Source organism: Drosophila virilis, chromosome 4 (assembly GCF_030788295.1).
Source record: "Drosophila virilis strain 15010-1051.87 chromosome 4, Dvir_AGI_RSII-ME, whole genome shotgun sequence".
Taxonomy (NCBI): Eukaryota; Metazoa; Arthropoda; class Insecta; order Diptera; family Drosophilidae; genus Drosophila; species Drosophila virilis.
In genome coordinates this window covers 22462094-22482996 of record NC_091546.1, presented here as the reverse complement: position 1 = coordinate 22482996, position 20903 = coordinate 22462094, and the positions used below count along the sequence as shown (strand labels likewise).

General features: G+C 36.6%; 2 protein-coding genes across 3 annotated transcripts; one reads left to right on the top strand and one right to left on the bottom strand.

The window, feature by feature from the left end:
- Positions 1–207: 207 nt before the first annotated feature.
- LOC6627641 (uncharacterized) lies at positions 208–19513 on the top strand. Of its 2 annotated transcripts, none has more exons than XM_032437609.2 (6): positions 208–405; positions 471–812; positions 870–1152; positions 1357–1595; positions 1666–2343; positions 19465–19513. In XM_032437609.2, exons 1-6 carry the CDS (start codon positions 275–277, stop codon positions 19496–19498), a joined length of 1707 nt encoding a protein of 568 aa, XP_032293500.1. In that variant the 5' UTR covers positions 208–274; the 3' UTR covers positions 19499–19513. The 2 variants fall into 2 exon arrangements, with proteins under 2 accessions (XP_032293500.1, XP_002051115.1); XM_002051079.4 differs by lacking the exon at positions 19465–19513 and adding an exon at positions 2412–3040 and having other exon boundaries at positions 209–405.
- Positions 8091–19068, bottom strand: Rbp9 (RNA-binding protein 9). Its single transcript, XM_032437608.2, is given in 9 exon segments — positions 8091–10038; positions 10112–10289; positions 10794–11073; positions 12599–12752; positions 12986–13089; positions 13155–13594; positions 14190–14246; positions 14337–14477; positions 18750–19068. Coding segments are annotated over 6 exon segments (2211 nt in total). The 5' UTR covers positions 13573–13594; positions 14190–14246; positions 14337–14477; positions 18750–19068; the 3' UTR covers positions 8091–8961.
- Positions 19514–20903: the final 1390 nt, after the last annotated feature.

The window sequence follows — 20903 nt, the reverse complement described above, 5'->3', positions numbered from 1 at the left end:
ATGTGCGGCTGACCATTTATGAATATTTACGAGTGTGCAACATGCAGTGGCGCCCCGGGGCGTGCAGTGCAGACTTCTAATGGCATTAAGAGAACGTGGCAAAGTCGAGCAATGGGATGTGTGGGGCGTGGCAGCACAGTGCGGCAAATGTTATAGGTAAATTTGTAGCTTTCAATTTGACTACGTGCTCAAATCAGAGCAACTTATTGAGAGCTTGAATATATTAACAAATACAAACTAAAAAAAACACATGCATTGATCTAAAACAACAAAAATGTCAAAAAATCCGTGCACAGGCGTGCTGAAGCCCTTGCCGATCTATCAGAAGTTAATGGTGGACAACCTGACAGTCATACGCCCGCCCATACTCAAGTTGTACTATTGGGAGAGTTTCAATATAACTGGGTGAGTAGCGCTTGGCTGTGAACAGAAAATCCCTATCCAAATACACCTATACTCCACTCGGACAGACTCAACAAGAAACTCCGATCGAACAAGCAGGAGCATGAGCATGTCCTGGCGGTTCCATTGCGTCAAATACAAAGCCAGCCCCTGAAGATGATCTTCTGGCTGCGCAACATGTCCGCCAAGCCGCTGGAATTGAAATTGAAACGCATTCAGAATTGCCAGTGCCAGCCATTGCAAACTCGCGTGGGCTTCAATCAGTTCCGGCAACTCTTCCACTGCCCGCATCGCCGGCTCATACATATTAGCCAGGAGCAGCTCAATTTACGGCCGGATGAGGTGCTACCTCTCACAGTTACCGCTCATTTTTTTCTTTATGGCGAACACTACCTTACCTATGAAATCTAGTAAGTATTTCAAAAATCTAGATACTGAGAGCTACATCTGATTTCCTTTGACTTTAGCACTGGGGACAATCGCAAATTTGTGTGGAACTTCAAGCTGGAAATCACAGCCTTTGATCCAGAGCGGTGTCTGCTTACCAAGGAGCTATTGCCCATAAATATTAAAAACTTTTATCATGTGACCCAACCGATTTGGGTCCAGAACATAACCATGACACATCTGGCATTTGCCTTCTCCTCGCGCGAACGCAGCTTCAAGCTGCACAACTCAAATCTGACTGTGCCCAGGCAAAGTGTTTGGCCCCTGCTGGTGGAATATCGACCATTGGACTATGAGAATGACGTAAGCACGAAATCTTCTATTTTACATCTTTAATTATGAATGCTCAACAATGAATGGAGTGTTCACTTAGAAGAAATTACGTATTTCCTTTAAAAAAAAATGCAGAGCAGTCGCAGCAAAGTAGTTTAATATCAATTAACCTGTCTATGTGTAGCAAGTCGAAAACTATTTCCAGCTCTAAGTCGCATCTTTATCTTGTCGCAGATTGAGCTGATGCTGACATATGAGAACTCCAAGGCGCGGTATAAGATCAAGGCCCGTGGCACTACTACAGACGATAATGAGATAACAGATATGCCGCTCAAGGACAGAGAATCCTCTGAGTATCTTTACATTATATATCCGAATCGTTTAAACTTTGAACTGTGCATGAAGGAGAATCGCACACAGCTCGTCAATGTGCACAACTATGGACAAAAATGCATGGAGTTTCGCTGGCAAAAGTAAGTCCCAGCAGAATTTCTCCAGCATTCAACTTACTCAAATGCTTCTCTCTCTCTCTCTCTACTCTAGCTACATTATCAGCGATTTCTTTGCAGTCACATTTGAACCATCTGTTTTTCGACTGAAGGGCCATCATTCGAAACTCTGCGAGATAAAGGTAAGCGTCTTCGACCGGCTCATCTTCTTTCGCCGCATACCCATTGTGCTGGAGGTGCATCGCATACTTGATCCCGCCACGCTTATAGCCAAGGCTGAGTTGGCCGAAATCGAGTCCATAGACGATCCCAAGTGGAAGGAAGATAGCTACGTGGAGCACGCTTTTCTACACCTCAACATACGTGTCCATATGCAAAATAACGAGGATAGGCAAGACGATAACATGTACGATATCGATGGCACCTGCGCACCATGTGGCGGCGTGGGCATTGATGCGGGCGCCGGCGGAGATGGTTCGCCCGTTGAGCTAACCGAGGAACAGCAGAAGCAGGCGGAACGCGAGGAGCTGATCAAGCGTTTGTCCATGAAACGCAAGCTGAATGCAAATGAAATCATTGAACTAAGTATGGCCATCGATCACCGTATTACCATATTCGAGAAACTCTTCTGGAAAAACCTATCCAAGTCGAATTTTATGCGCATTAACCCGGAACGAACACGCAACAAATTCAACCAGACCTATGACCAAGTGGTGGTTGTGGATAACGCTCCGAGTCCCCTCGAAAATCTGCGTACAAACGTGGACCACAAGTGAGTAGTTCTTAAAAGCAAGCTAGTTCCAAAATTGAAAACTTCTTTATATTTTTTGCCTACGCCAGCACAATTTTGTCCATAATCAGTCGCCTCATGGTGGAGGCTATTAACGATTTGGCCAAGAACTGGCGATTTATACCACCGGAATATTATGACCATGATCCTTAAGCTCTTTACTTTAAATGTTCAACTATGCAAAATGCATTACATACCCGCAAAGCTCATTGCGTTGCACATTTTGCGGCTGTGGCAGCCATTTGTGCTGTCCACATGCCGCATGCCTCCGAAATTTATGTAAGATTTCGCACAGCACAGCACACGCCCAGCCGAGTCACAGCTTGCCCAGCTCGCAATTTATGTCTTCGCCTAAAAGCATGCTATATTTAAAGCATTGCAACAGTCGCTATCCGCGCGCCACACACACACACACACACATACCACGACAGAAAGGGAAAGGAAGGCTACATAGAGAGAGTACATAGAGACTTAAGTTTACTCGACCAATCTGACAGCAAGATATGAAATACTTTCAGGCTGCTTAAAATTGCATTCATGGTAGATATCTTCTTCCGCAGAGTAAATATACATAACAGGTTTTTAACAGCAGCATATTTAAGGCGTGTCTCCGCATATTTCTGTCAAACTGTTTGCCAAATTCAATTTTGTTTTAAAAATAAAGTATGCTATGCATTAGAAAAGTTAAGTGTTTTTTGATATTTTGCTATTTGTTCTTTAATTTAACCATGCTGATAAATTCAGTTCGACAAGTTCAAGTTCATGTTAGCTGAACTCAAATGAGAAAAGCGGCAAGAAACTTCTACCATCTGCATTGTAAATAATACAATGCGAAAGAACTACGGGTATTCTCTTGAACTTGTTAAATAAGGACTAAGATAACTTGTGATGCACTATTAGGCGGCCTTACAAAAACCGTTGAACTATCAATAATTTAGGTAAATATTTGAAACTTAATTAAAAGTGCAAATTTCGTAGAAGCGCTTCTACTTGGACAATAGAAATGATACAAAACTTAAGGAATAATTGGCATATTTAAAGTTCGGTGAATACCGAAATTAAATTCATGATTCGTAAGTTAATTTTGTTCAAATAAGACTACTTTTATATTCGATTTACAACTTACCAAAATTCCTTTGTTCGATTACAATTAGCTGCTGGAACTGGTTCCATGATTAATGAATTTGCCGAAATTGTTTTTAAACACATCATTTCATAGCTTTATTGAATAAATTGTTGTTTCCTTCATTTTGTGTGTGTGTTCGTGTGTGTTTTTGCTGTTGTAAATTCTCAGATTAATTCATAATGAAGTTTAATTGATTTTTAATAATCTTGCACAGAGTATACCATAAATATGCTATATAAATTTGTTTCGTTTTTTGTTTTCATATTTGTGTGGTTTTTTGTTTTCTTTCTTTTGTTTTCGTTTAAGTTAATTGAATGAAAATTCGAAGAAATTTGGTTAAGGTGTGTGACTGTGTCAGTGTACGGTTGGGCGTGGCATTAAATCCACAGCCCATATGAGAGAATTCGACAGTAATTCAATAGATAAATATGCACTTTGTAATTAAATTGGAATAATTGTTGTTTCTATTATCTGACATGATTAAGTTAAATATTTGCTACTACAATACGATACGGCCCACCAATATTTTGACTATGTTTATAACGACGAGAAAAAAACTGCATAGTTTAAATACACACATATATATAAATATGCTTATATATATATCTGTCATAATTAGTATGTTGACTTCAAGTACTATACGTAAGCTAAACCATAGACGATAATAGAAATTATTTGAATTATTCTTCTTTTTTTTTTATCATATCTTATGCTGAATTAAATACGTTTCACATTAAATTATGCATATGTTGAGCTTGAGCTTGAAAGAACTAATGCAAGTATTCTGTGTTTCACTTATTCTTTTCTTCATTATTTCCGTTTTTCTTCGAATCCGAATTGTTTTAATTCTGTTTTCTTCAATCGTTTCAAGTGAATGCTTATGCTGCTTGCTTTGCATTTAACAAGAGTGCTTAAAATTAGTACCTTTGACTAAGTTGTTTTCGACTAAGTTTGGTTTATACATAATTAATTTAATATATCTTCTTTTTTTTTTTGTTAGTTTTCCTTTTGCTTGAACATTTAATGCAAACATATAGAGAGAGAGCTTCTTTCAATATTTACTTTACTGATGACATGCACTACGAAATTTTCATTGGATAGATATTTTTTCATTGTTAGTTTTTTGTTGTATTTTTTTTTTTTTTTTTTTTGTAATTTGTTGCAAATATTTTTACCAAAGTTTTGTGTAGGTTTGAGGGAGCAGGTAATGCGGAGACTCGGTCATAAAAGAGGGTCACAATCGAAATAAAACACATTTAAAGTACTGAATCAATTGTTGGAATAGGTCTATAATAGCTGGGGTGTCTGATTGGCATGTAAATCTGCTTAGGGCTACATTTTTTCTTTTACCTAGAATTCTTGAGCAAAATTGAAGGAAAAATCTAAAAATTTAAACAAGAAAAATCCTGTTGGTACTCACACTTAGATTACATTTGACTTCGACATTAGGGGACATCATGGTAAGAATTGTTCAACATTAGGTTTACTCAATTATTTCAATCATTCAACATTAGGGGTACTCATGGTAAAACCTTTTCGACTTTTTAAAAGCACATTTAAATCAATGTTTTGCATTAAATCTTAGCAAATCTTAGGGGTATTCAACGTAAGAACGACTCTAGTTGAAATTTACAGAAAATGTAAATACTCGTGTCAGTTCAGTTAGTTAAACTACGCCTAGAAGCTTATTCCATAAATATGTATAGCACATCATTTAAATACTTAGATCAAAATTCTTGAATAAGTTGGTTTCTTTTACCCACAGATCATTTGACTATTCAACTCTCGTTTAAGTAGGTAAGTGGTGAGTTTAGGAGTGAGAGAGCGGTGTATTCTGTTTTGTTTGTATTTATGTGTGTATTTGTATGTATGTATGTATGTGTGTAAGAGAGACATTTAAAGAGAGCACTGCAGGTGTCGGAACCAGTTCCGAATGCGATTCCGGTTCCGTTTACGCCTGCAGGCATTGCACAACCTTTTTGGTTTCAAACGCGAATGTGCCTCGAAACGACGAACAAAACGTGACGACAATTTGATCGCCAGATCTTTGACATTATACGTAGGTATATGTGTATGCACTATCCTTATATTTTGGTGTAAAAGTATAAAAGTGTACCATATTTAAACGTCGAATGTTTCGCGTTTTACATTTGTTTAGCTTTCATTTTAGTTTAAAATTTGTGGTAACTTTTCGTATCTATATATTATAGATTTCATCATCATGCTCTTTTCGTTATTTATTCGTTTTATTTTTTTCAAGATATGCGCTTTGTTTTCTGTTTCTGTTTCTGTTCATCGTCTTCAATCTTTAAATGTTAACATTATTGCGTTTTGCATGTAAAAATTATAAAGTTGCTCGTTATTTAGTTATTTTCACTTTTCTTTCATTCTTTTGCTTTAGTCTTGTTTGCATTAGTTTAACTTTCTGTTATCAGATCCTTTGCGGTTTGTCATTACGTATTATTCATTCATTTTTCTTTGTATATTATTGTGCGGTGTTTTTGTTCGTTACCAATACCGTTAAGTATATATAATATGTATATATAATATAATATATTGTATATATAGTATTCATGTATATGTTTAAATTTTTAAAATACTTTCTTGGTTTTTTTTTTTTGTTTGTTTATTCTTAGTTTTCTTTTTTTTCATATATTATATTTATAAAACATTTTCATCTTAAAAAATGTATATAATCGATTGCTTTTTGTTGTTCTTCTATTTGTTGCTGTTTTTTTTTTGTTTTTTGTTTTGTTTTGTTATCATTACTTAATTGCATTACGCATTCTGCATTCCCCTTTTCCAATTCAGATCGCACATGCACAAAAATGTGTGTGCCTGATTATAAAAATCGGGTTTCTTGGTGTTTTCTTCTTATAGTTTTTCTTGAACCTGCTTCAAATTTTACTCATCTTTTGTTTTTGTTTTTTTTTTTCTTTTGGAAGGTTTTGTTCTTATACATCGCATTAAAGCAACGAGTTTTTTTTTTGGTTTTTTTTTTTAATTTCAGTCAAGCATTTGCGCATGAATATGGGTATTCGAGCGTCTCAAGTGATTCGAATGACTGACTGATTCGAATGAATGATTCGTTTCACTTGGTGTCTCTGAATGAGTTCTGTGCTTGTGAAAATAAGCCATTTAGCTCTACAAATATTAGGAGGCTGGGGCCTATGTACTACACACACATACATACTTAATAATCGTAATCGTAAATATACATACATATCATTATCATTTTTGGTTTTGTTTCGTTAATTACTTTTTAAATAGTTGCAATAAATTTACTTGACGTATACATGAAAGTGTTTTGTGATTTATGCCATGAGTTAATATATATTTATAATCATTTTTCTGGTATGTATGTATATGTATAAACATTTAAAATTTGCAATACACAACATCAATATATTGTTAATCATATATAATATACTTTTTTGTTGTTGATTTTGTTTTTTTATGTTTTTTATAAATAGTTATAGATTTTATATAGAGTTAATATATAGCATAGTTTAATGTGTTCCAACATTGCGAATCATTTAGGGATGAAGTACACGCAGGAATTAGGGGTTAGAAAACTAATGGATAAAATAATATGACTGTGATTAAAACCTCAAGGTATAAGCAAAAAAAAAAAAATAAAAGAATATTTCAATAGAATATATAACAAGATCTATTCGTATTTCTCTTTTCGTTTTTGGTTTTAAGGACTAGTACATTTAACTAGTTTTGCAAGGAAATCTCTCAAGCACCATGTTTTCATGTTATAGAACTTCGATCATACATTTTCTCATATTTGCGGTTATCTCTCGCCTGGCTTTTTAAATGCATATATCGTTTGTCGAAAGGTTCCGATAACTCCTACTCAACAGTTCTTTTTAATCACTTTTATTTTTCACTCGTTTTATTTTTTTATAAGAATTTTTCATCTGCATACAAATTTTCTGTTGTAATTTTGATTTTAGTTTTTTAATTTTTTTTTTGTTTTGGGTTTTTATTTATATATTTAATTTGGCAATTTGTTTTGCTTTAATTGTTTGTTCCTTTATAATTGCTGTTTGGGTTTTTGGTTTAAACAAATTCGTTTTGCTGAAACGCGTTTTGTCAATTTGTTTTTGTTTTCCACGTACTTTTTGAGTTACGTTTTTAGCTTTTCATTTTCTAGGGAGGGAATTTGTTAGAGATTTTCTCTGATTTCTCAAATTTTTCGAATGGCGTGCATATACATTTTTTAGCTGGTTTTTGTTTAAGTCATTTCTTTTTAAAATTGTTTGTTAGTTGTGTTTCATTTATTTTGTTATTGTTATAACTTCTTTTTGATATTGTTATTAAAATTCTATTTAGTTTATATGGGCTTTATAGCATTAAATTTTTCTTAAACATTTATTCGTTGTATTCGAAAAATTCTCTGTATATTTAGCTCTCGGTTTGTTTATAGATTTTGTAATTTTTTGTTGCACATTCGATTTCGCTACTGTTCACGTCAGGATAGATTCAGAAATAGTTTAACATAGTTTGGAATTGGAGAAGTTTTAACACATGACACATGATTAGATGAAGGTTGTGAATTTAATAATTAAATATTTGAATAAAAAGTGTCTTTAAGTATATAATAATGCAATACGATCTTTATTTTAAGCAAGAGTTACACATTTACTCGTATATGTATATGTATATATATATATATATATAAACAAATCGCGAACATATGTCGAACTTGGGGCCATTCTCTTTAAATGGTTCCGACCATATGCCAAACGTTGCCGTTTTATTTTTTTAACGTATTTCAGTTCTGTTTTGTTGTTTTCTTCTTTGTATTTATACATTTATCAATAGACTTAAATATTCTTCTCTTTGTCATGTTTTTGGTGGTTTTGGCCTTTCAGTTTTCATTCTGCCAAATTTATTAAACTATTTCTAGAGTATGTTGCTTTCTTCAAACAAAAACTTAACCATACATTTTTGGTTGCTTTAGCGATTTGCTAAAGGCGACTAGACTTTGATGTTAGTGCAAATTAAACACAGATACAAAAGACGTGTGTGTGTGTGTGTGTTTAGTGAGGGTATTCGTAAAAAAATATAATGGCAGAGTTTTGCCTTTTAATCGGTAGAAAAACTGAATTTAACGAATTTAGAGAACAAAATTAAGAAACAATATTAAACAAATATAACTTTCATATTTGTAGCAACAAAATTTCAAAAATGTCTGTGTTAAACGTAACCACGAGAAAAAAAACCCCGAAATAAAAATTGCATCATACCCTAATTTTCCTAACTCGAATAGGTAGTGAGTATATGCAGTATTTTTTTAAACTTTAACTCAAAAATTTAAAAAACATTTGCAAAAAGTTAAACTGTTAAATTATTATACAAAAAAAAAACAATGAATATATATGTGTATATATAGATAAAAAAAAATAATTGAATAGAGAAAATATATAAAAAGGGATTTACCAGTCGCTGCTAATCAGTATCATTTAGAAGAACCAATTTGACCAGGATGGCATAAATGAGGATTGGTAGTTGTTATTGCTGTTGCTGTTGCTGTTGTTGTTGCTGTTGTTATTGTTCTTGTTGCCAGCAACTGTTGCTGTTGAGTTGCCCAGCAATGCCGTGTTGCCAGCAACATTGCGTGCTGCATTGGAGCCGCTGGCTGCATTGCCAATGCTGCTGTTGTGAGTGGACGTGGCAGAAGCACCGCTCCCAGCTGCACTGTTTGCCACATTTGTGAGGAACTGGGCAAATTCCTGCTGCAGCTGCAGCTGCTGTTGCAGTAGCTCGAAATGATTTTGTGGCTTATTGTATATGAATTTCGTGGAAGTTTTCAATATGCTGCCAGAGCTGGTTGAGCAGGCGCCGGCATCGCCATGGGACGTGGCATTGGACGAGGTGTTGTTGTTGCTGTTGCTGCTGTTGTTGTTGTTATTGCTGCTGCCATTGTAGCTGCTGCTACCGTTGCTTATAAATGTTGTTATGGTGTTGTTGCTGCTTGTTGGTGGTTTGCTTAGACGATTGTTTGCAGTGGCTGTCGTTGCTGCAGTTGCAGTTGCATTTGCCTTGGTTATTCCAGCCAAAAGCGGCAGCGAGTGCTTGTTGTTGTTGCTGCTGCTGCTGCTGCTTGAAGTTGTCTGCTGTTTTTGTTTGTTAGTTTGGTTGCTGTTGTTGTGTTGTCTGTTGTTGTTGTTGTTGTTGTTGCTATGGTGATTAGCATACTTGCCAAATTGATGGGCAGCGTTGTTGTTTCTGATGCTACAGATGTTGTTGCTGTTGTTGTTGTGTTGATTGTTGTAATTATTGTTGTTGTTGTGATTGTGATTGAGCACCAAACTATTGGCAGCCAGCGCCGCTGCCGCCGCATTGGCATTGACAACAGCAGCCAACTTGGTTAATAATTACGTTTGCTTATTTTTGTTGGTCTTGAAGCTGACCTGAAGTACCCGATTGCCCAGCGTGTAGCCATTGAGCGATTGTATGGCCAGCACAGCCTCCTCGTAGTTGGTCATGGTAACAAAGCCAAATCCCTTGCACTTATTGCTCTGTAAATCGCGTATGACCTAGCGATGGGAAAGAACAAAAGCACATATTAATTTGAAAGCCTATATTAACTACTTGTCAGCTCAGACGCACCTTTACGGATTGCACAGCACCAAACGGCCCAAAGAGCTGCCAGAGCACATTCTCCTCGGTTTCGGGCGCCAGATTATAGACGAAAATGCACCAACCAGAGCTAGTTATGGTATTGCCCTGAATCATGCCATTGGTAATTAAATCACTGGTGAGCGGCGAATAGCGTGAGATCACAGAGCTGGGATAGAATAAAACAAAATAGATAAGTAAACGAGTTTATGCGAAGCGAGAAGCAATCAGAGTGCCACAAGTCTCTTTGCTCTGCAACCCTTTGAGTAATTGAAACGATAAACAATTAAGCTGCAGGATATTGTGACAGTTTTTGCTTCTCACCGGACCTCTTCTTGCTTCTCGCTCTCACTTCAACTAAGATGTATCAATATTTTATATGAATATGTGTTAAAATTTACCATAGGCAATTAGCTTGATACTGAATTCGACCAAACTAAATCTGCAAAATCCATTGATGTCTTAATATTCTATGATTACCTATTTTTCTGTTAAGCAATCTACGAACTCTAAAGTCTGCACCCTTTACGTCTAATATAAGTCATGTTATTGCATAGAGCTTATTAGAAGGGGTTGGGCTTTTCTTGGCACCGTCTCGCCCCCTTACTCTTAGTTCATTTTCTTACTCTACTTGTGGATCATATCAAACTGCATCATTACTTGCTTTGCTGACCTGTAACGGCCCGCGTTGGGATGGATGGCGGCAGCGGCTGCTGCTGCTGCGGCGCCGGCGGCTGCATTTGCTGGAAAGGCGCGTCCGCCGCGCGTATTTTGTGGGGCTATGTAGGCGGCCAGCGGTTGCATGCTGTTCTTGTTGCTGCTCGGATTGTTGGCAAACTTAACGGTTATCGGTTCGGTGGAATTCTTCGGTGTGGTGCCGTTTAGCTCCTTGATGGCGCGATCTGCCTCAAAGCGCTGATCGAAGCGTATGAAGCCGACGCCCTTGGAGAGACCTAGGCGAAAGTATAAGAAAAACAGAATACATGTTAAATATCGTTTGAGCCCCAAACCCAATTTTAACAGCTAGCGAACACAATGCATATGAGTTTGCAGTGGTTTGATCATTGTGCGTGACAGGACTTTGGGCTTGCAAAGCGACGCAATATTAAAGCCAAAAAAAAAAATAAAATATAACAATAAATTATAAATGCAAGTTAAATGTTACTTATACATACTGTCGGGTTGGTCAGCGTGCGCTTCTTTTCGGTATTATTTGAATTTGTTGTTGGTGTGTTTTTTGTGTAGTTTTGTGTATTGTTGGGAAAATAAAAAAAAAATTTAAATGCATTAGTAACAAATTATAAATATAAATATAAAAACAGAAATGTGCTTTTGCTTATAAGGTCCAAATAATATAATTAAAAAGAAACGCTTTAAATAAAATATACATTTATGACATACTAGTCGAACATGCTCAACTGAAAGATACCCTCTACCCGGTTAGAGCCTGAAACTTCTTGAGCCGCAATGCAAGATTATTAAGAATAATGTAAGCAAAACCCGAATCTGAGGCTTTTGTTTCTAGATTGTAAATCTGCTAAATAAACCTGACATGTGGATATACTTACGCTGTATCGATTGTATGAACGTAAATAATATTAAATAATATTGAAAACAAGTTTGTTCATTACAAATTGATTTTCATTCATATAAGTATCCTATTTTATTAGATTTCTTCTAAGTAACAAGTACTACGGTGATTTTCTTTTAAGAAAAATACAAATAAGTCAATAAACAGCTTGGAATTTTATTCATAAATAGCTAAATGTTTCCTGCAGGTGCTTGGGCTTTAAGTAGTTCCTAATCTTATCTCTAATTTGCTTTCCTAGACCAAGTACAGGACAAAAATTAAACAATTTTCGGCAAATTAAATCAACACACGCCCACAAAACAAGCAAAAAGCACTTTAAAAAAAAATACTAAAGGAACTCAAGAGAGGCAACCGAATCAATGGCAAGCAATGTGCAAATGAGAAATTGATGAATTGCGATTTAAACAGCTAAACAAAAATTAAAAAACCTACCCGCCGCATGTTCATCTGATAGTTGTGTGTGTTTAGTTTGTTTCAATTATATTTGTGTTCATGAAAAAATAAAATTGTAAACAAATTTTTTTGCATTATTAAAGAAATGTCAACTTATAAAAGTGTAGCGCCAGCAAAATTTCAAAACAAACTGTGCGCTCTAAAGGCAGAAATAATGCCAGACTCACAGAAGACACTTAACTCTATTAGTTAAGATCATAGTATATATTATATATAAGCCAGACATGCTTATATGTTAGATATAATTACGATAATTGGGGCAATCTCTCACGAGATGGCACCAAAAAAAAAACAATTTGGCTGGCTTATTTTGCATATAGAACAACTTATAGATCTATATATATCGCTTATAATAGAAATTAATTATAGCTGAGACATGCCTAGGACATGCCTTAATTATACGTGAATATATAATATATATTGTTTAAACTTACCAGTGATATTATCACAAAGTATGCGCGAAGTTATGATCTTGCCGTATGGACTAAACAATGATTCCAAGTCGGACTGTGTCATATTCTTTGGAAGACCCGATACATATAAATTGGCACCCTTAATGCTCTCCGAGCTGGGACGCGCAATGGAGACCTAAATTGGCAATAACATTAAATACGTAGGCACATATATGTATACATATTATATGGAAACTAATGAGGGTATTTACGATAGGCAGATGACTGGCAAAGGATTTCAGCTCTATAAAAAAGATAGATGTCGGTTGTTCGATGTTGGATGCGATTCATGGATAATGCTGATTGATAAAAGTGTGTTTAGGCCAGGCATCTGCTAGCGTGAATACCCCTTAGTTTTGTTGGGCGCACCTTTATGGTTTTGTTTTGCAGACGTAGACCGTTGAGTGCATTGATGGCCTTCTCCGCATCCTCTTGCTTGACATAGTTAACGAAGCCATAGCCCAGACTTTGACCTAGACAAACAACATTAGAGTTTAACGAATTGTTCAGTTAGAAATAGTTGGTTAATTTGACGCACCTGTCACCTTATCGCGTATCAACTTGCAGCTCTCCACCTCACCGAAGCTCACGAACAACGAACGTATTTCGTCCTGCGACATTGTTTGCGGCAAATAGTTCACTATCAAATTTGTTTTGGGATCCGGTTCGTTGTTGTTGTTGTTATTGTTGTTATTATTATTGTTATTTGTTGCTACAGTGTTGTTGTTATTATTATTGTTGTTTGCGGCTGCATTATTGGCCGTTGCTGTCGGGGCAGCAGTCGCAGTTACTGCAGCCACAGTGGAACCCGAGCCGCCATTCTGCTGGGCCTGACTGTTGGCCACGTTGCCGGCGGTGGCGCCACCGGCTCCAGCCGTGGTGCCGCCTGTGCCACTACAGGACGAGCCAGTGCCCGATTGCTGCTGCTGTTGAACCGCTGTCTGACCCTCAACCATTTCGCTGCCGCTGCTGCTGCTGCTGTTGGTACAGGATAAATGTGAGGTTTAGCGAAGCAACTTCTGGCTCAATTGTGGTGCAAAAGCAAAGCGGAAAGAGTTAAAGGAAATACAAATGAGAAGCCTTATCCCAACTAAACTTTACTGAACCTATTCAATTTAGGAGCTTGACATAAAAGCGAGCTGAGAATAATGATTGCACCATATCGCATATACATTCTATATAACTTTTAACTAATATTAGACAATTTTCTTTAATCAAATTGTTTGAGTCATTTTCCGCTCTATATGAAATAAGACCGTTCCCTTAAAAAGGATATTATAATTTTCTCATTGACTTTTCTTAACATTTAGAAATGGAAAATTTATATATATCATTTAAATTTATATATACAATTTTTCAATATTTTCGATTTGCTCAATCAACTTTGATCTAACTAAATAACTGCTCAGCTCACACTTTCAAATATATAAATTTTTCTTTCAAAATTCAGCTAAAGCTTACTTTAAAAATGAATCCTAACTGGAATAAGTATAGTTTAGTTGGGAAAGTGAAGTGGAGAAACTTTACGGCTTCTTTTCTGTTCAAATGAAAATAAACTTGGACTGTACACTACTTGGATAGTTAAATAGAGTTCTCTTTTAGATAATACTGCTGTAACGCGTTTTAAAATCTGCAATGAAAAGAAAGAAAAATACAACGATTAAGTTAAATTATACAATATTTTTGTATATATAAATATTTGTTTAATTTAGGCACTCACCTAGCACGATGCACGAGACGAGCAAACGGAAGTGGAAAATAGAAATTGATTTAAGCTGAACCGTTCACTATAGCCTAGTTATAAGTGCCCTCAACTGAGTGCACACTGCGTATACTTTATATATGTATGTCCGAAAGTTAACTGCAACAAAGAAAATGCAAGTAAAATCAATTATTTTAATTTAATTTAAATGACATGCAGTCCCAAATAGTCGTGGGCGTGGCCAGGCAACCAAGCTGATGGGCAGGCAACAACAGCTAACATGTTTCAACATTTTTAATGAATACCTAGAAATGTCAACGTGGTCTATTTGCATTTGCTGCTGCCGTTGTTGCCGTTGTTGTTGCTGTTATTGCTGCATGCGGGCACGGGAAACAGATCCGAAAACTGACAGAAAAATCGATGTAATTAAAATGACGCACAGCCTAATTGGCAGCGGGGCAGCCAGGCAATGGAATTGCAAATAGTTTCGCAATTAAAATAGGTCAAAGGCAAACACGGATAATCGCCAAAAAGAAAAAACAACCTGAACAAAACTAAAAACCTACCCAATAACATCAAAGCTATATAATATGCTAGTAATATACATTGAAGAGCATATAATTGGCAATAATTTAAGCAACTTAATTAACAAATCCATTTTCAATGATTGCCTTAAGGATTATGAGAAATAAAACAGGGCATAAAAGGTATCAAGCAGGAGCACAAACGGATTAGATAGAATCTGCCTCTCTGTTAATCTTAAACAATTATTATACAAAGCATTTCAATGTTCATACAAAATTCTATAATTTACATTTTATCTTTCAGTAAGACGAGCATTCTGCTAAACCATGAGAAAAGTTGGAAGCAAATGTTTAAAAATTATTAAAAATATATATACTTAGAATAGGCAGATTGGCATATGTAACTAGGCTTAAGCCAAATATTAATTTCAATTCATCTGTGCTGTGCTCTAGTCTACTATTATCCCCTTTCCTACTATGAATACCAACTATATTTATTCATTTAATTCGATGTTCTTCCGGTGCAACTGCGCCCTAACAAATCTTTGTTTTTACTCAGAATAATATCTGCTGACTCAGCTGATTTCCTGTTGAGCTGTGCCCAATTGAGCATTATTCTCTTTGGGTTTAGACTAAGAGCAAGCACCCAATAAATCGAATTGTTTGAAATTGATGAAAGCCAAATGTAATACACGAGGCGAACAAATATATATCTAGCTTGCGTGTGTACATATCTGCAATGATTGATCCAAAAGCATTGTTTCGTCAAAATAAGAGGCCAATTTTTTATCGAACAAAATTCAATAGTATCTATGTTGATTAGCAGCTATAATTTATGGCCGTAAAGATTAGAGAAGGAAGGTTCCTGAGTGCGACAAATCATCAAATTTATATCTGATCAACAAACAAAAAGATAGTTAATCCAAAAAAATAGGTAAGGTTCTTCGATAGTTGAAGAAGTAATTTTCAAAAATAATAAAAAATACCTAAGCAAAGAGAACGTCAAAAAGATCTTTTAAATTAATCTGAGAAATGGTTATTTTACTATGAAATGAAATCAGATTGTTGTCTAAGTCTTTTCAATGTCTGTGGCCTTCACCTACTACTTATTTATTTCGCTTTATATTGTATCCCAACTTGTTCACCTTTGCCGTGTTTTGTTTTTTTTTTTTTTTTTTGCCCAAATATTTTCGTCTATTTTTTCTTCCATTTTCTCGGGCTGGCAGAACGCAAATCGTGCGAAAAACTAATATTTTAAAAATAAACAAACAACTGGCGGGCAGGGGAGCGCTCCGATACGACGGCATATGTATTGAGAGCCGGCAGAAGTACCAAGAATTATATTTTCGAAATATTTTTAAAATAACAAAACGAATGCGATGAAGACTTTGTCGCTGCTGCTGCTGCTGTTGCTGCGACGCACTTTTGAGGTTAAGTGGCAATGGGAAATATATAAAAATATTGAAATCGGTTTACAAGTGGAAATTACATAAATGCAACGAAAAAATAAAAAAAAATTATTCAAAATATTACCTTTGAATTTGACAAACAAATTGCAAATTGAGCAATGTAAATAAAACTTGTTGCTCTTTGAATTTCGATGCGATTACGAAACACTTTTTTGATTTTTATTTATTTATTTTTTTTTTTGGAGGGGGGAGGGGGAATTGCTTTGGCTACTTTTGTAATAATCGAAAACAAACAAACCGAAAGATTTAGGCGAAAACTTATGCAAAATAATTGGCGTTTGATAATGTTTTAGTTTTGTTTGGTATTTGAAAAAGTTAACAAAACGGCGAAAAACGAAAAACCAAACGAAACTAAACTAAAGCCAAAACCGAACCGAACACGAAACAAATGTTTAACAGTAATAATAATAATAATAATAACGATAATAATAATAATAAGGAAATAAAATCAAACGGAAAGTAGAAAAAGAACACGTTCCTGCAACTCAACAGAACAGAAATAAACTGATTCAGCGAACGCTATGGAAAGTATTTTTATGCCGTCGACGCAGTGAAAGACAAACGGCAACAAGAAGAGTCGAAACATCGCATAGCCATGGGGGCAGAGAGTGAGAGCGTGAGTGTGAGCGTGAGCGTGAGAGTTCTTTATACATGTGATGCGGGAGTGTGAGAGCACTCTGCAATGCTCTTTGCATTTCCCATTGTCTGTGTACGAGTGTGAAGAGCAAGGCCTCCCCACCTAGCGGGTGGTTGTGTATAGATCAGAGTGCTCTCTATGTAAGCTTGTATGTACATATGTGCGAATGTCTATAGAAGCTGCTGATGATGACATGTCTATGTACGAGGAAACCGCAGCGCAATAATTGGATTATATGTAAAATGGCGAAGTAACAGAGAGGCATGCTATGCCAGCTATGCCACATTATGCAAATCACTCAAACTAACATTTGCAACTAACAGTGCCAATACAGCTGTTAAAACATATAGAACGACATGTGTTTGCAAAATTACAAACAGCTGCCAATATCTGATATCGTATACGCATTAACTTTCTGTACCGTCTGATTAAGGCATTTTCATAAATGAGCTTTTCATTATAATATACTTATGTATATACATATAGGCTACATAAAGAGTTTATGTACAAAAGCTCAAAACGATTTGTAAGATAAAATAAAGATTATAAAAAAGGAAAAGATCACCTCATTTGTCCTAAGGCAGGTTCGTTGGATCTCTAGAAGGCAGAGCTAATTTATTGTTAGTTTACTGTACAGTAAAAACTATCTCAACGGACACGACAAAACTATTAATTGCACTTTAAGGATTATCAATTATTTTTAACAAGTCAAAATATGAACTTGATCAAAAATTAAAGTCGACAGTTGCGCTTCTAGTTATTTTTACTTATTCTAAAAACTTCCGTAAAAAAAAAGCAGACTGTCAGTCCAATAAATATGGGTTAGATTTAACAAGCAATAACTACTTTGTATATTACCCTGTTAAGGCCAAAGTACATTGAAAAGAACTTCACCTAAAAAATAGGCTGCACCTACTCACAGTAGAATACGCCCCTTTTTGCTGCACCGCCCACCAAAAGTAGTGTAACATAAACCGGCAATTTTCATTCATAAATTGTTTAAAATTGTTTCCGCTTAATAGACGCTTACAAAAGTTCAGGATATAGCGAAAGCTTCTTACGAACGACCAACCCATTGTTGCCACCCTTCACCATTTCGCCCAACGGGCAAGCAATGCAAAGTGGCTAGAAACCGTTAGAACAAAACAAAAAAGTGACACACCTTGCAGCAGGCAAAAGCAAAAGCCAAAATCAGCCGAAGTCCCATGAAATAGGAGGAGAAGCAGCAGAAGACAGCAAGAGGCAAGCTAGGCAACGTTGCTTTTGGGTGCGGCAAAAAGAAAAAAATAAAGAGAAAGAGAGTGAATGCAGCCGCAGCGCAGTCAACACAGCTGCAGCAGCAGCAGCAGCAGCTGTCAGCTGAGCGCGCCTTAAGATATGCAATGCATAGAGAGCAGGAGAGCATAAGCTAGAGAGCGCGTTTAGCTGCAAGCGGCGACGCCAACGTCGACTGCGTTTTTTAGGTTAAACGGCGACTGCAGCCGGCGCTGCACGAAACGCAGCCGTATTTGTGCATGTGAGTGTAAGTGTGTATGTGTAGGCGGCATTTGGCAGCAAAGTGTAGAGAAATGCGCTCAGCGACGCAGGGCCGCCCATTGAGCCAAGTTTTTACTATCGTGAGTGTGCTTGCATGCACACATATATATATATATATATATATAGGTATGTATGTGTGTGCATGTGTGTGTGTATGTAAATGCGAAAAATCGACCATGGGTGTGGGCACTTTACATGCTAATATGCAATTACAAGCACAGAAACAATTGGAAATTACATTTTTTCTTAGTTAACCGTTGCTTACTTTTGTTGCATTTGGCTGAGTGCTAGAAAGAGCGCCGCAAAATTATTCTCCACTTATTTTGTACACAATTTTAGCATAGGTTTTGCATTTCTTTTTAATTTGAAAAATTGGAATTTGAGTCGTTTTAAATGAGTTTTGAAGTACACGCACAAAATTGTAGATTTGAACCGATATACACAATATACGATGCATACATATGTGTATGTGCATGTATGTACATATATATGTAATTATGTGAGTATGCTAGATGTGTGTATTATACCGATATACAACAATTTATAAACGACGACGATACGACGATAATCAAAAAACACAACTTGCTGCCGGAGAGTGCAAGAACTAAATGATTAAAGTGTTCAATTGCCGCCAGGATAAATGCAGCCAGGACAACGAAAACGTCGAAGTCGACGCCAACAGCGCAGCCAACTGCTGCAGCCACTCTCTCTTCCCATTGGGTCGTACAGTTGCGCGGCAGCACGGACGAGACGAATGCTGAAACAAAACTGCGTAGTTTTTGCACAGAACAGTGGAGCAAGCCAAGCTTTGTGTAAGCTAGGCCTAATTATTTGAAAATTTCAATTTTAAGAGAATTATTTGACATTACGCTCAGTTTTTGAGACCTTTTGAGTCTACTAAACCGTTTACAATTGATCTATGAAAACCAATCAATTTCAAGTTGAATAATTTCATTTAATCTATCTATTTTTCTTTTTAGGATATACAAGTCACATTCTGTTACCAAATATTAAGTGCTTTCTTATTATATTACTATCTTATACTTCGATAGTCGAAAGTAATTAACTTGTACAATAAAATTATTACAATATCAAAAGTCTGATATCTGTGCTAGAAGAGGCGCACCACTGTTCAGGCAACACAAAATTTGCTACATTAAGAGGAGAAGAAGAAGAAGCGGAAGATGAAGCGACACAACAATAACAAAAGCTGCAGCGCCGAATGCGCAGGTACAGCAGCCCCAGCAGCGGCACTAACAGCGTCAGCAGAAGCAGAAGCAGAAGCGCACTCGCTGCAACAGTCAGTCAACAATATAACGGTACTGCACATGCTCTTCGCTCTGTAAATTAGTTGCTCTCTCTCGCTCAATCACGCTCCAACACTTAGCCGAATACCCTACATTTGGATAGAAAACATAAACAAGGAAATGCAGCGACGACGACGATGACAACGAAACAGATTGCGGTAGGTTCTCTGCTAGTGAGGAAGGAGAGATAGAGAGAGAGCGCAAGAGAACGCCGGCCGCACATCAGCAACGAGCCAACGTTGGGCCAACAGTCAAAAAGGCACCCAAACAAACAGTAAAACCATCGCGCACACGCACACGCACAAGCACACACACTGGCGCCAAGGATTTGCAAGCATAGAACGGCAGCTGACTGAGCTGCGAGCGAGCGGCGGGCAAATGAGCCGAAAGCCGAGTGGCGACTGCACCAGGCAAGAAGCTCAACTTGACATCATTTGTGTCAAAAGACCATTGAACTCTGTGCGGGGGAAGTTGTGCCTCCTCTACACTCCGCCCCCTTCAAATCGTAGCATGCTCTGTGCATTGTTTTGTTGCTGTTGTTGCGGCTCTCTATGTGGCGCAAGCAGCAAGTGTTTACATGCAAATACATATAAACACATACTCAATATGTATGCATGTGTGTGTGTGTGTGTGTGTGTGTGCGTATTGCTATAATCTATACGAAGGCAACTGCGCCCGCAAAACTGTGCAGAACACAGTAATTACAATAATTCACATTTTTACCAGTCGCCTTATAACTGTGGACTCTTTTATGATTGTCTCTCAATAAACATATTAATATTAACTTTTTTTATCTTTGTTGGCAACTGCTCAACAATAAATATTGTACACAGTTATTATGCTGATGAAACATTTGCCTGATAAATTAAAGTCTTGTCCATAGAACTTCATATTCAAACTGTTTAACTTTTGCTGCTTTTCTTTAAAACTTCAAAGCTCGTGCAGCACTTGCAAAACCTATGCAGCTTTCTACAGCCTATGCTCAACAAATGTAGACTTAATAAAAGCTGTAAAGCTTTCAAAGTGCACGCAAGCAACTACAACTACAACTACAACTAGTTAAGAGTGCATTGATGTATAAGAGCGTTAGAATACAAATTAAGAGACTTACC